This window comes from Falco cherrug, assembly GCF_023634085.1.
Source record: "Falco cherrug isolate bFalChe1 chromosome W unlocalized genomic scaffold, bFalChe1.pri SUPER_W_unloc_1, whole genome shotgun sequence".
In the NCBI taxonomy this organism is placed as follows: domain Eukaryota; kingdom Metazoa; phylum Chordata; class Aves; order Falconiformes; family Falconidae; genus Falco; species Falco cherrug.
This window is the reverse complement of record NW_026599288.1, coordinates 9,766,898-9,779,410: the sequence shown is the minus strand read 5'-3', so window position 1 is coordinate 9,779,410 and position 12,513 is coordinate 9,766,898. Positions and strand designations below refer to the sequence as shown.

The window sequence follows — 12,513 nt, the reverse complement described above, 5'->3', positions numbered from 1 at the left end:
CTACATGATGAAGCACTCGTAAACAAGGAGCAAAAACATAGCCTAGTTGCTCTCATAACCAATCCCAATTACTATGTGTCTGTGCTCACTCTAACTAGAAACATCTGCCTAACCACCACCATTAACAAGCTAATGAATATTTCTGAATGTAAGGAACTGATATATTGATAATTGCCTTAAACATTGCTTAGTGCACAAATTCAAGCAGAAATGGCGCAAAGCTGTTCTGCTCAAATTGGAGAGGAACAAATCAGCTGTAGCTATTGCAAAGTGAGCTGCTGTTGCCTAACATGGTAACCACAAAGTGGTACTGAAAGGGTTAAGGCCCAAGAACAAGGAAGATGCCATAAGCACCATACGTACTTACCTGAACAAAAGAGGCTCTGGGAAAATTTTACCTTACAGAGATGTGCAGGACCATAACGATAAGAAAGTTACAAAAGAATGGCAACAATAGAAGACTCGGAGACCACCAGGAGAGACTACTGCACATGCAGACCAGACACTTGCATATGCTAATGAGTTCCAGGAAATCCCATGTATATGTGTAACTATGGTATATAGCCTCTGAAAGTTTGCCAGATTGTTGGAGCACTTATGGTGGAACTATCCCCAGTCCTACCCCAACGCTGTAATAAAGAATGCCTTGTTTAATAACAGTCTGCTGTTATTTTTATTCTGTCAGACTCCTTACTCAGCCACACCTAGCCTCCCACTTCAGCAAGGTTAGAAAGCAAGGGGGTTTGGATGCTGCCGATCTTTGTATCAGCACAGGATGTAATGGCTTTAGGTCTTGCAAAGGCAAGATCTAGCTAGCACTTCCTGGAAAAAACTTCCGTGGTAACACAAGGCAACTGCTCATGCACAGCAGGGGTTGCCTAAACCCCTCACGACCACTGATGAGGACCCCCTGGGACCACTGCTCACACACAGACCACACCCACCCTCACTTTGTATGTAAATGAGGAGGTGTCCTCTCTAAAGCATAACACCTGAAATGATGAAAGTTTGGGTGGGGCTTCTACCATCAAGACACCCAGGGTGAAGAGGATCTTCTTAGATCCATAGGTGGTAATATTCATTCTCCTCTCTTTATTGAATAGTGACTAGATCTAAGTAACATGTGGCACGGGACTTGCTTATCCAGGTAAGGTAATTGTCACTGAATTTAACCACATCTTGTATTTTGTGTTAATAAAGCTGGCTGGTTGGTGTTGTTTCACCTTAATTCAGTCCAAGGGAATCACAAACTTAGTTGCTGGTCCCAAGGGGAGTGAGTTCATCCTACATGACTCTTTGGGTCACAATACTGAATTATGCCTTACACTAACAGCAAAATACAAATTCAGAAACATGGAAAAAAGTTATTGGGAAAGAGAATCCAAACGAAAAAGCTAGTCGGTTTTACAAAATAACACTGCTTGCTCTAGTTGCTCCTCTACATAGCTTGCTCACTCTTTGCTGCTTTCAGCGCATGTTAATAACCTTCAACCCTGACAAATATGTTGCCCTCATGCTTTTATGATCTAATCTCTCAGAAGATGACACGTTCTGAGATTAAATACACCAGGATCCCAGTGTCAGCATAATACAGATGCAGTTGTGATGAATGCCAATTAAAACAGTGACAGCTGTTTGCAATTACTTTTAATTTGCAAGTTTTCAACACTGTTATCAGGCTCCTCTTTGAGGTATGCAGTTAGAGTAGGGTTTGAGTTCATAATTTGTTAGTCCTTTGAGTAGGCTTCTGCTAGAGAACTGCATGAAAGGCTTTAGCAGAAGGCTTTGCATGATCTGCTACTGTTTCCCTGAAAAATACTTCCTAAAGGATAAAGGAACTTTAGCTATGAAGGGAATTTGAGTACGGGACACTGCCCAGATGAACCGTTCAACACAATTTGCCTATAGTGTTCCCTATCCTCAATAATAAATGTTAAACTTTACATATAAATATACAAGTTAAGCTCTACAAGCAGGTACCTATGATAAAGTTCTGAAAATATCTACCCAAGGAGAAGAAAAGTTAAGGTTGCTTTTAAGCCCCACTTGCCAAGTCTCAGACCAATTTTAAAAGTAGGGTGTCTTCTCTCCTTGCCCTTAGGCAGGGGTCCTCAAACTTTTTAACCAGGGGGCCAGCGCAGATGAAGGGGCAGGCAGTCATCTGCGGCTGCTTGGGTCCCCCCCCCCCCCCCAACCCCCGGCGGGGGGGTTCTGTAAATACCAGGGGACGGATTGAGGACCCTGGGGGGCCGTATCCAGCCCACGGGCCGTAGTTTGAGGACCCCTGCTTTAAGGTTTTCCATTCATGCTTCTCAACATGTTTATTCTGTAGAACAAAAAAGTTTTCCTATAGAAATTAAGATAAACTTGAGAACATCATCAGAGCAAATTACAGAACTCCCATATTATTTCCGAAGGACTTAGCCTACCCTCAAGGTAATTTCCTAAATTAATTAAAAAGCTCAGTATATGCAGGTTACTCAGAGTAGCTGTATAGCAAAATAACCTGCAAACAGAATACTACTGCAGAATGGCTATAATCCTGTAGGGCAAAATTTTTAAAATTGCTTGAAATATCTGTATTTCATAAAAACAATCCATCCTATAAATATTTCTGAAAAAGCACCAACCAGCACAATTATGGTTGTTAATATCTATTTGGGTTGTATGCTTGAGCTTTGAAAATTATCACTATAGCAGAATAATTACATATATGTATAAAAAATTTGCTTCTCATGTACATACACAGAAGAATCACTGGACTGACCAAAGTAACATTGCTAACCAAGATAATTTTCCTGCTCAGTCTTTAATTTTTTGAGAAACTGTTTTTGCCTTCTTTTTTTTTTTTTTAAGTAGAAGGCTGTTTTTCTTCACTTGTCTGCTTAGAATAATAATTTTATCTGCTCCTTATCAATATCCTTAATTATGTTTGGATTAGCAGATCTTTATGCAAACTTTTTCCTATAAAAATAAACAATAGTATTTGTATAACCTTTTAAGACCTGTATTTAAAAATATTTGGTAAAGAACTCTGAATTTTGAAGTTATACTCTTAAGTGATGTTTAGTCCCGTCATAAAACACTATAATAGATTACATAAATAAGATCAGAAGACAATAACCTATTAAAGCTCACAGCAAAATGCAGATTCACAAAACCACTTATTAACATTTTTTAGCTCTAGCAAGGAAAATCAGTTCTATTTAACAAAACAACTTACAATATTTCCACAAGAAAAAGTACTAGGTTTTCCCAAATTTTTACCTAAAGAGTAACTAGCTTTTCTAAGCTTGCTTGCTTTTTAAAGTCATATAACTAAACTGAACGAACACCTAAATTATATTAAATACTAGATTTTAGTTGTTTCTGCCACCAATGCTAAGCCTCAAGACAAGTTTACCAATGTCTGTGCAAAAACACAGAAGTTCTGGAAAAAAGCATGTAATTACTTTTGACTGTCAAATGGCAACACAATATAGGGAAATTCCCCTTGAAAGTACATACACAGGGTGTTTTACTAGCAAGGAAAGCAATGCTACAAAGATATTCACATCAAATTAATGTAAAATATTTATCTTTAAATCCTGGTTCTACATCAAGAGTATGCTCTAAATTCTGTAAGAGCACATTTACTAAAAGTGCTTTCTCCAAGTACTGAGATATTTAGAAGTATCTTTTACATTTATGAGGAATATAATAAAGAAATCCATACTTTATTTTGGAGGGGGTTTTCCCCCTCTTTGCGCAAAAGCATATAATGTATTTAATTTTACTCATTAAAATATTTTTAAGGCGCATATATTTGCATTGTGAAATTTCAAACACATTAAAACTACAAAATACTTGCTCAAGAGTACAACAAAAAAATTTATTTAATTGCACCTAGAATAATTAAAGTAGCCTAGTATTGCTCTAGTGCTCCTTACTACTTACCATATTATGATGCCGTCATATGTAAAACCTAGCTTTTCTTCAGCATGGCCAGTATTACAAAGAAGCTGAAAATAGAAGAAAACATCTATTACTAATAAGTCTTTAAAAATGACTATGTAAAACTGAAGATTTCTGGAAATGCTTTCGAAGAAAGCTGAGGAATTTCATTGATGGCAAGAGGAAATTTACCAACTTCAGACTTCCCTGAGAATTTCTGCTGTCAGTATTCTATGCTATATACATCAGAAACACAAACCTGTGGCCTCTCATACTAGAAAAAAGTTTGCACAATTATGTAAACTGCCTACAGGTTAATTTTTCAACTCCAGATTGCTCCTCTTGCTGCCTTTAAGTTATTTTCAGAAGGGCTATTAGTTGTGCAATTGGTAACCTGAGCAGAGATGAAAAAGACTGAAGTCAAAGCACATCTGCATTCAAAAAAGGACTTAGGTGAATAGTGAATGCTGTACCACTTATGTAAAGGATGACGCACCTATGTTTAGTTAGAAGTCAGGAAATGTCCAAGGACCCTTATTGCCACATGACGGATGCACAGACTGCTAAGTCCTTGGGTTGGTTATCTTTAGAAGGGACATTTGGTCTTAGATTCCTGTGGTACATGCAACGTGGCGAAGATGGAAACTTTAAACACGGCCGCTGAGCAATAGAGTCTACATAGAGACAACTCCTCAAGGACATTGTCCAGGCACAAGATATGTTAATGTTGTTAACTTGAAGATATACTAGGTCCTTGAATGGAATGTGCTAATTGTCCAGGTGCCAGATATGTTAATGATTTCCCAGAAAGTTAATGAATAGACATGAGTGACTTGTATAAAGAGGGGGCTGAAACGTTCCCTCGGTGTGCATGACTTTGGTGGAGCAATCCCCCATGCACCCAGCGCTGCCGAATAAAGATAACCTCTGCTCGCTTGAATACTGCTGACTGATTCTTCAAATCATAGGTGAGTTTTGAAGCAAAGACTGATACTGATGGTTCACTGTCATTATTTTGCCACAGCAGCACAGGCATAGAAAAAAGGCACCACCAAAAGCCCTTAAGTGACATTTGGCCTGGCCTGCCATCGATTCCATAGAATTTGTACCTCTGAAAACAATCAGTGCAAAGGCTGAATTTATACACATAAAAAGACACCAATAAACTGTTGCAAATTCCAAACATTTGAACCATATCTGTCTATTTTGAGCACAAAACTGAAGATTTACAAGTAAAATTTTCACGTCCAAAACCGATCTCAAAAGGGGCAGGCAATCTAGCACATGCCTATGTTTTAGCCTCTTGAGAAAAGGAAAACTGTCTCTTCTGTAAGAAGAGCTGATGCTGTTCTCCTTTGCAAGAGCGGCAAAGAAATTCCTACTTATCTCATTTACTACCCCTAGTTAAAATTATAAAATACTTTAATATTAAGTCCAATTCCCAAAGCACTTCGAAAAACTCAAGTGACTAATACTGATTGCAATAGCTGTGCACTTTGTCCTTTTTGAAGGAGGTTCCAGTTTTGCTTTCAGTTCTGAGCCAGTATGGTATTAGCCATTTCTCCTCAGTGAGGAATTCAGGAAGACTTTGTGCCAACTAGTGAATCTCTCTGTTATAATATTATTAAAATATATCAAGACTGTGCCATGTTCATGTTCTGTGCCAAGTGCAAGGTTCTGCACCTGGGTTGGGGCAACCCCCAGTATCAATACAGGCTGGGCAGAGAATGGATTGAGAGCAGCCCTGAGAAGGAGGACTTGGGTGTACTAGTGGATAAAAAGCTCAACATGAGCCGGCAATGTGTGCTCGCACCCCAGAAAGCCAACTGAACCCTGGGCTCCATCAAAAGCATGGCCAACAGCTTGAGAGAGGTGATTCTCCCCCTCTACTCTGCTCTCGTGAGACCCCACCTGGAGTCCTGCATCCAGCTCTGGAGTCCTCAGTACAAGAAAAACACGGACCTGTTGGAATGGGTCCAGAGGAGGGCCACAAAAATGATCAGAGATGGAGTGCCTCTCCTATGAGGACAGGCTGAGAGAGTTGGGGTTGTTCAGCCTGAAGAAGAGAAGGGTCCGGGGAGACCTTACTGCATCCTTTCAATATTAAAAGGGGGCTTATAAGAAAGATGAGGACAGACTTTAATAGGGCCTGTAGCAATAGGACAAGGGGAATGGTTTTAAACTGAAAGAGGGTAGATTCAGACTAGATATAAGGAAGAACATTTTTTACAATGGGGGTAGCGAAACATTGGTACAGGCTGCCCAGAGAGGTGATAGATACCCTTTAAAGGTCCCTTACACTCCAAACTATTCTATGATTCATTATGTGTATTTACTACCAACAATAAGAAATTTATAATCTAAATGAACAGTTAATTGAAGGCTACTGTAAGTTTAAATATTTAACATATTCCATGTTCCTGTTCTACTGCTCACTCCATGTGAAAAATCAGCATATTGTAGAAACTCTGCTTTTAAGTAAACCCATTTTATTAGCATAAAAGGTGTAAGATCAGACACTTAGGTTTATGCTCAACAAGTAGAAATTCTCCCAAGGACCACATTATGGGGTTTTTTACCACAATTATTTTCCATATTGTGAGAAAAATGCATGATGGTAATGCTGAAATCCAAAGTTGTTAATGAGATAGATTATTAAATTGGCCTAGATCAGCTCCATAATAAATAATAATAAAATAATAATAAAAGTTAGTTGAAATATTTAGGATTTTACATTTTTAACTGTGGATATAATCAGATTATTATAAAACATAAGGAAAGTTATTATACAACCTATTTTCTTCCACCTTTCAAATTTAAGTGATAATAAACTAGGTAGTTATGTGCATTAACTGGTTATGACAGTATGACACTTCCTAGTATCAATCTATTTTTATGCCATGTTCTTAGACTGCCTAAGGCCACCACTGCTGCTCTAGCATTTCTATTGACAAGTTATGAACTCTAAAAATTGGCTAGCAGTGTAAGCAAAACAGTGTGATAAGGCAGTGAGTAAAAACAGTTCATTGTTCAGTTTCAGACAAGTACATCAACAGTTGTTTAGATGTATAAAAGATGAGCCTAAACCTTTCCCTGTCATTGTACCCCAGACACAAATGAGAAATCCTAATTTAACATACCAGATTACCTTCAAGTCTTTTTTCCTACTTAAAAAAAAACAAACCAGAATCATAATTCTGATGTAGGGAAACAAAAAACCAAACCCAACCAAAATCAAAAAACCCCAAACCCCTATTTCTGAGAAAGCTGCTATTGTGTGGAACACGAGGACGTTTTTTAAGCAAGTCTGTCATCACACTTACCATGCTTTGGTTTGCATCTTAGGCAGTCCTGAGATGAAACTAAAGCAGACAACATTCCAGGAACCCACCTAACCTGCTGCAATTGCTAAAAGGCATTCAGTTCGCTGGACTAACTCTAGTCTAGTCCTCAGTAACCACTCCTTACCAAATATATAGTGTGGATATTAGCTCCTCAATACCAACTGTTTTCCTCTATGTATGTACTCCCATTGCACACACCCTCACTGATGTAGAAAGAAACTTGACCTTATCTTGAAACTCATAGTCATGTAACCTGACAACAGTTATAACTTGAGGAAAGTTTAACTGCTGTGTAGATACAAAGTTGCTGAATGTGATGATAATTATTATCAAAGTGTGTGATTGTGTCTGTGCATACATGTGAAACACCTCTCAGAAAATGAACAGATAAAAATACCTGGAAAAAAGTAAGTACAAGATTTGTTTACTCTCATTCCAACAGGCCACCGTTACCTTATGTATTGGCTTTCTTTACAATTTACACACGGTAATGTGCTTACAGGATTTCCAGTTAGAAAAGAATTTAAAATATGGACAGCAAGATCAGAATTCAAAATGTTTCAGTGATTTGAAAGAAGCGACCAAACTGGATAAGAAAATTCAATTAAATAAAGGTGTGGGAAAATCACCTTGGGGGGGGGGGGATTAGAGAAAAATTGGGTCCTAATAGAAGTGTAGTATTACGGAAAGCTTTTTAGGCTAAAATACAGCTAGCGTCTTCAGGACAGTTGGCATGCACGGAATCTACATCACCACAGTCCCCTAAGCCACACAACCTGCTATCCTAGAGGAGTAGTGGAGGGTGGAACGGAGTGGAGAAACCACGGCCAGGCTCTGCTGTACTCCCTGCAGGATTGGGAACGTGATGGTACCATACAGCTGATAAGCTGCATAGCGGCTGTCAAATGGAAAATATATGAGAAGATGTCTGTTACTGGGCCAACAACTGTGTCAAAGACACAAGCAGGAGCTTCATTATCTGCGAGAAAGTCAGGAACTTGGCCCACTCAGCACTTCAAGGCAGATGAGCTCAACAAGAATGTAAATAAGGAGCCTTCAGACAAGGACTGCTAACTGCTGAAAGAAAACAAATTGCTGAAGAGATAAGACTCAAGGATGCTAGGGTAAAATAATAGTGGTAGTGGGAGATCAAGACCTCCTACTCAAATGGCCTCCCAAAGAGAGTGAATTCCCTGCTTGGGAAGCATGCGTGATAAATTTAAAATTAACTGTACCTTTAAATGAAAGCGAGAGAACTTTGCACCAATCATAATAAAGGAATGTATGACTAGAGTCACTCAAGCTCTACCTGAGAGTAAAAAAAAGTATAAAAAGTGAATGAATGAAGGGACAAGTGGGGAAGACACCACCGAGATAGACTCCTGGGATCAGTCAATGGGCTGAGTCTTTCTTCTCCCCTCCTTGGGATGCCTTGGGTGAGACTTTAACTAAGTGCTTCTTTGGGAGACTTAGAAATATCTCTAGAGAGTTATTCTTTAACATTTATAGCCAGGCTGTATTGTTTGTAACTTTTCTGCGCATTTTATACTTTATAACATTTTATTTGCATGTGCCTTTTTGGAAAAAAGTCACTATCGCTGGCAATCCAAGAACCTATATATCTGTTGCACAAAAAAACCCTGCACTGTTAAGTAGCTGGTCATCGCAGTTTCTCATTGAACATGACCCTACCTTAAAGTGCAGCCGTGCTAGTTCACAAGTAAGACTGGACTGGCAGTGCAGACTGCTATCAGTGTATCCAGACCCGTGGTAGTTTAATATACATATTAAACGCAACTGGACTGATAGTGGTAAATTGGACATCACTCAGTTTAAACCTAGCTGTATGTAACCTCCCACCTCGGTGAGGAGAATTAGAAGGTGAGGGGGTTTATTTTCTGCTAAATTACTCCATCCCCTTTAATGCATCAAAAGGGAACAGCATATCATATCATTCAAGGTTCCACACATTAAGAGAGACAGAAAAGTTGAAAGGAGTCCAGCAGAAAAATACAAGATGTCCAGAAAACATTCAAAATCTCAAATGCAAAAACAATTTCAAAAGTAAAGCAAGATCTATAAGTTACAGCAATATATAAACTAAATTACTTAAAGCAATGTAGTTTCCAAAAAGGGAAGTTTTACCTTTGGAAATACTAGTAGGACTACGTTATGTTTAAGAGACCTTTTTTCCACTTCACAGGTTGCTCTCAAAACTGCATAAACAACAAAATTTTGGGCACTACATTTTAAGAGCAGACAAACCGGAAAAAGTTGTAGCAGAAAAGTGTACAAGGCATCTAGAAAATACACCCATGAAGGCTGAAACATTGGATTTATTTAGTCGAGGGGAAAAGAAATAACAAAAGTAGGGTTGGATTGATATATGTTGGGGGGGGGGGGGGGGGGGGGAAGTCATCATGGAAGCTGCTATAAAGATACTGTTCATCTGGTCTCAATGCTTTGGGTATTTGCTCAGTTATAAGTAAATGTCTGGTTTTAAATACATTTAGTGGAAAACTTTGCCATTTTCTTCTCATTTCAACTTCAAACAACATTAAGCAGGTCAGTGATTCTGGCCCAAATACAGTGATGTTTGTTGATGCCTGAATTCCTAACAAAGTCAAGTATAACTCATGTTTTTGACTGTAACATTTAACGATTAATATGCATATCATTGTATTTTAAGTTTGAAGACAAGCAGTACTAGAATACTAAAATCTGCATTTGACTACACATCGCTATATTTTACTAAAATGGCAATGGATTATCATATTATGTAAATATTGTAACTATGCAAATATACTTTATATTTTACATACATGTTTTATATAAACTGTATATATTTTATATATACACACAATAAATTTCAATGTGTAGATACACACACAGAGGGTATACTTTGCATGTTAAAACTGCCTATAATTCAACTCTAAAATTAAAAAATTTTGATATAAAGGCAAATGAATGGGAATAGCACAGAATCTTTGAGTGGATGATTTAATATTAGGACGAAATGATACTTATGCTAGGCCAGACAGTGACTAACTTACAGTGAAGGTTTTTTTCATGTTTATTGTCAGCTACAAGTTTTTCATGCTACTTGGATGAGTCATAGCAATATGAGTAACACAACATGTCTTGGAAACAATAGCTCAAAATAACAAAACCACAGGAGGTCAACAGCATATACAAGTTGAGTGCATGCCAAGACTGTTCAAATTTATATTTAATAGTCACAGCAATTAATAGGTAAAAGTATTATATTATTCCATGTGTCTACAATGTAATTATTATACTGCAATTTTGGAAATACAGTTTGAACTATCACTGGTAATATTTATGAGGAGACTACTTAGTAGATCCTAACCTTAAGAGAAGCCCTTACTGAAACAGTGTCCTCTGGATTTAGACCCATTAGCTCTCCATGTTTGCTTCACAGCTGAATGCCCCTAAACAGATATTCTATCTGCTACATATCTCATCATGAGGTAACAAGTTTTGCCCATAGTGCTGTATAGCTATTTGGATGAATGTTACAGTCAGTCAATACTATATTCAGATTCTACAATACTTGGGATTTGCAAAGGACAGCCAAGACCCTAAAATGACAACATAAGCAGAGCAAGAAACTATGTAAGGAACAATAAATCAGAAAGACTGAATCCGTGAGAGCCCCAAAAATCAATCTATATCCTAGTGAAATTTAGCAGCATGGTCAAAAGCTAACAGATATATCAAGCAGAGTAGTAGAGTCTCATTAAATAATGATAGAATTAGTTTTGAGCTAACTGAAAATATCACTTTCCGTATCACTGATGCCATTCAATTGCTAGGGTTAAGCTAAAATGAATTAAGTTTCATTTCATCCTTAAAACAGCACCTTTTTTGAATGAAAAACAGAAATCCCTATAACAATACCTGTGGATCTTTTTTTCTGTTCATTATTTAAATATGCTTTTAAGTTTAAAAAGGTATGAAGGATTTCTCAGAAGCTAACAGTGGAATAAACCTTCTATAATAAAGGATTCTAAATGAATACTTCAAATGCAAAATATATTTTCCACTAGGTAAATGCAATTGTACAGTTCCTTCTGGTTTTCAGTAATTTATCACTTACTACTTTTCATGGGGGTGGGGAAAGCCCCAAAGAAATAACAATAATGTTTTAGTATTAATCAGCAAAAGTTAGGAAACTTCAAGGTGCTTGCTTTATGTAGCTGGCCATATAAATGAAAGATGGGTAAACCTAGTGTCCTGGTTTCAGCTGGGATAGAGTTAATTTTCTTTTTAGTAGCTAGTGCAGTGCTGTGTTTTGGATTTGGTGTGAGAACAATGTTGATAGGACACTGATGATTTTGGTTGTTGCTGGGTGATTATTATATTAAGTCAAGGACCTTTCAGTTCCTTGGGCCCTGCCAGTGAGGGCTGGAGGGGCACAGGAAATTGGGAGGGGGCACAGCCAGGACAGGTGACCCAAGCTAGCCAAAGAGGTATTCCATACCATGGGATGTCATGCTGAGTATATAAACTGGGGGAAGAAGGAGGAAGGGGGGGGACATCTGGCATTATGGCATTTGTCTTCCCGAGTAACCGTTACGCGTGATGGAGCCCTGCTTTCCTGGGGATGGCTGAACACCTGCCTGCCCATGGGAAGTGCTGAATGAATTCCTTGCTTTGCTTGCATGCGCAGCTTTTGCTTTACCTATTAAATTGTTCTTATCTCAACCCTCAAGTTTTACATTCCTTTTCAATTCTCCTCCCCATCCCTCTGGGTGAGGGGGGAGTGAGTGAGTGGCTGCGTGGTGCTTGGTTGCCAGCTGGGGTTAAATCATGACACCTAGTCAGCTTACTGGAGCCAAAGCCACCTGCTGAACTTGCAAACTGCTGAGACAACTGAAAGCATCATTGACTGCTTACTAGAGGTCAAATCCTCAAACAGTTTTCAGGTCAAAATTCAGATTAGCTTAAATAGGAATGCAGGTGGTTTGAAAGAAGATTATTTCTGTCCAGTACAGATTAGGCAGTACTTCACAAGCCTTTTTGCCCACAAAACTGCAGTTTCAGGTATTAGGTGATGAGGAGAAAAATTTCCAAACCTGTACAGCTGCAATTCATAACAAAACATATGTACAAACCTGTACATATGCAATTCATAACTTTCCATAGCCTGAGTAACATCAGAAATGAGAATGCTAATTTCATGGAGCAGAAAACTTAAGATGCTACAGCACCT

The 12,513-nt window shown here is 38.2% G+C and overlaps 1 protein-coding gene across 5 annotated transcripts in view; it reads right to left on the bottom strand.

Moving 5' to 3' along the window:
- The window catches only part of LOC129734860 (rapamycin-insensitive companion of mTOR-like), a 109,226-nt gene that overhangs the window by 78,462 nt on the left and 18,251 nt on the right, over positions 1-12,513 (bottom strand). For 4 of the 5 annotated variants that reach the window (XM_055700193.1, XM_055700192.1, XM_055700191.1 and 1 more), the window contains one exon: positions 3,937-4,001. In XM_055700193.1, coding sequence (XP_055556168.1) covers positions 3,937-4,001 — 65 coding nt within the window. Of the gene's footprint in view, positions 1-3,936; positions 4,002-4,125; positions 4,155-12,513 lie in introns of those variants that run through there. The other variant, XM_055700197.1, reaches the window with a different exon arrangement.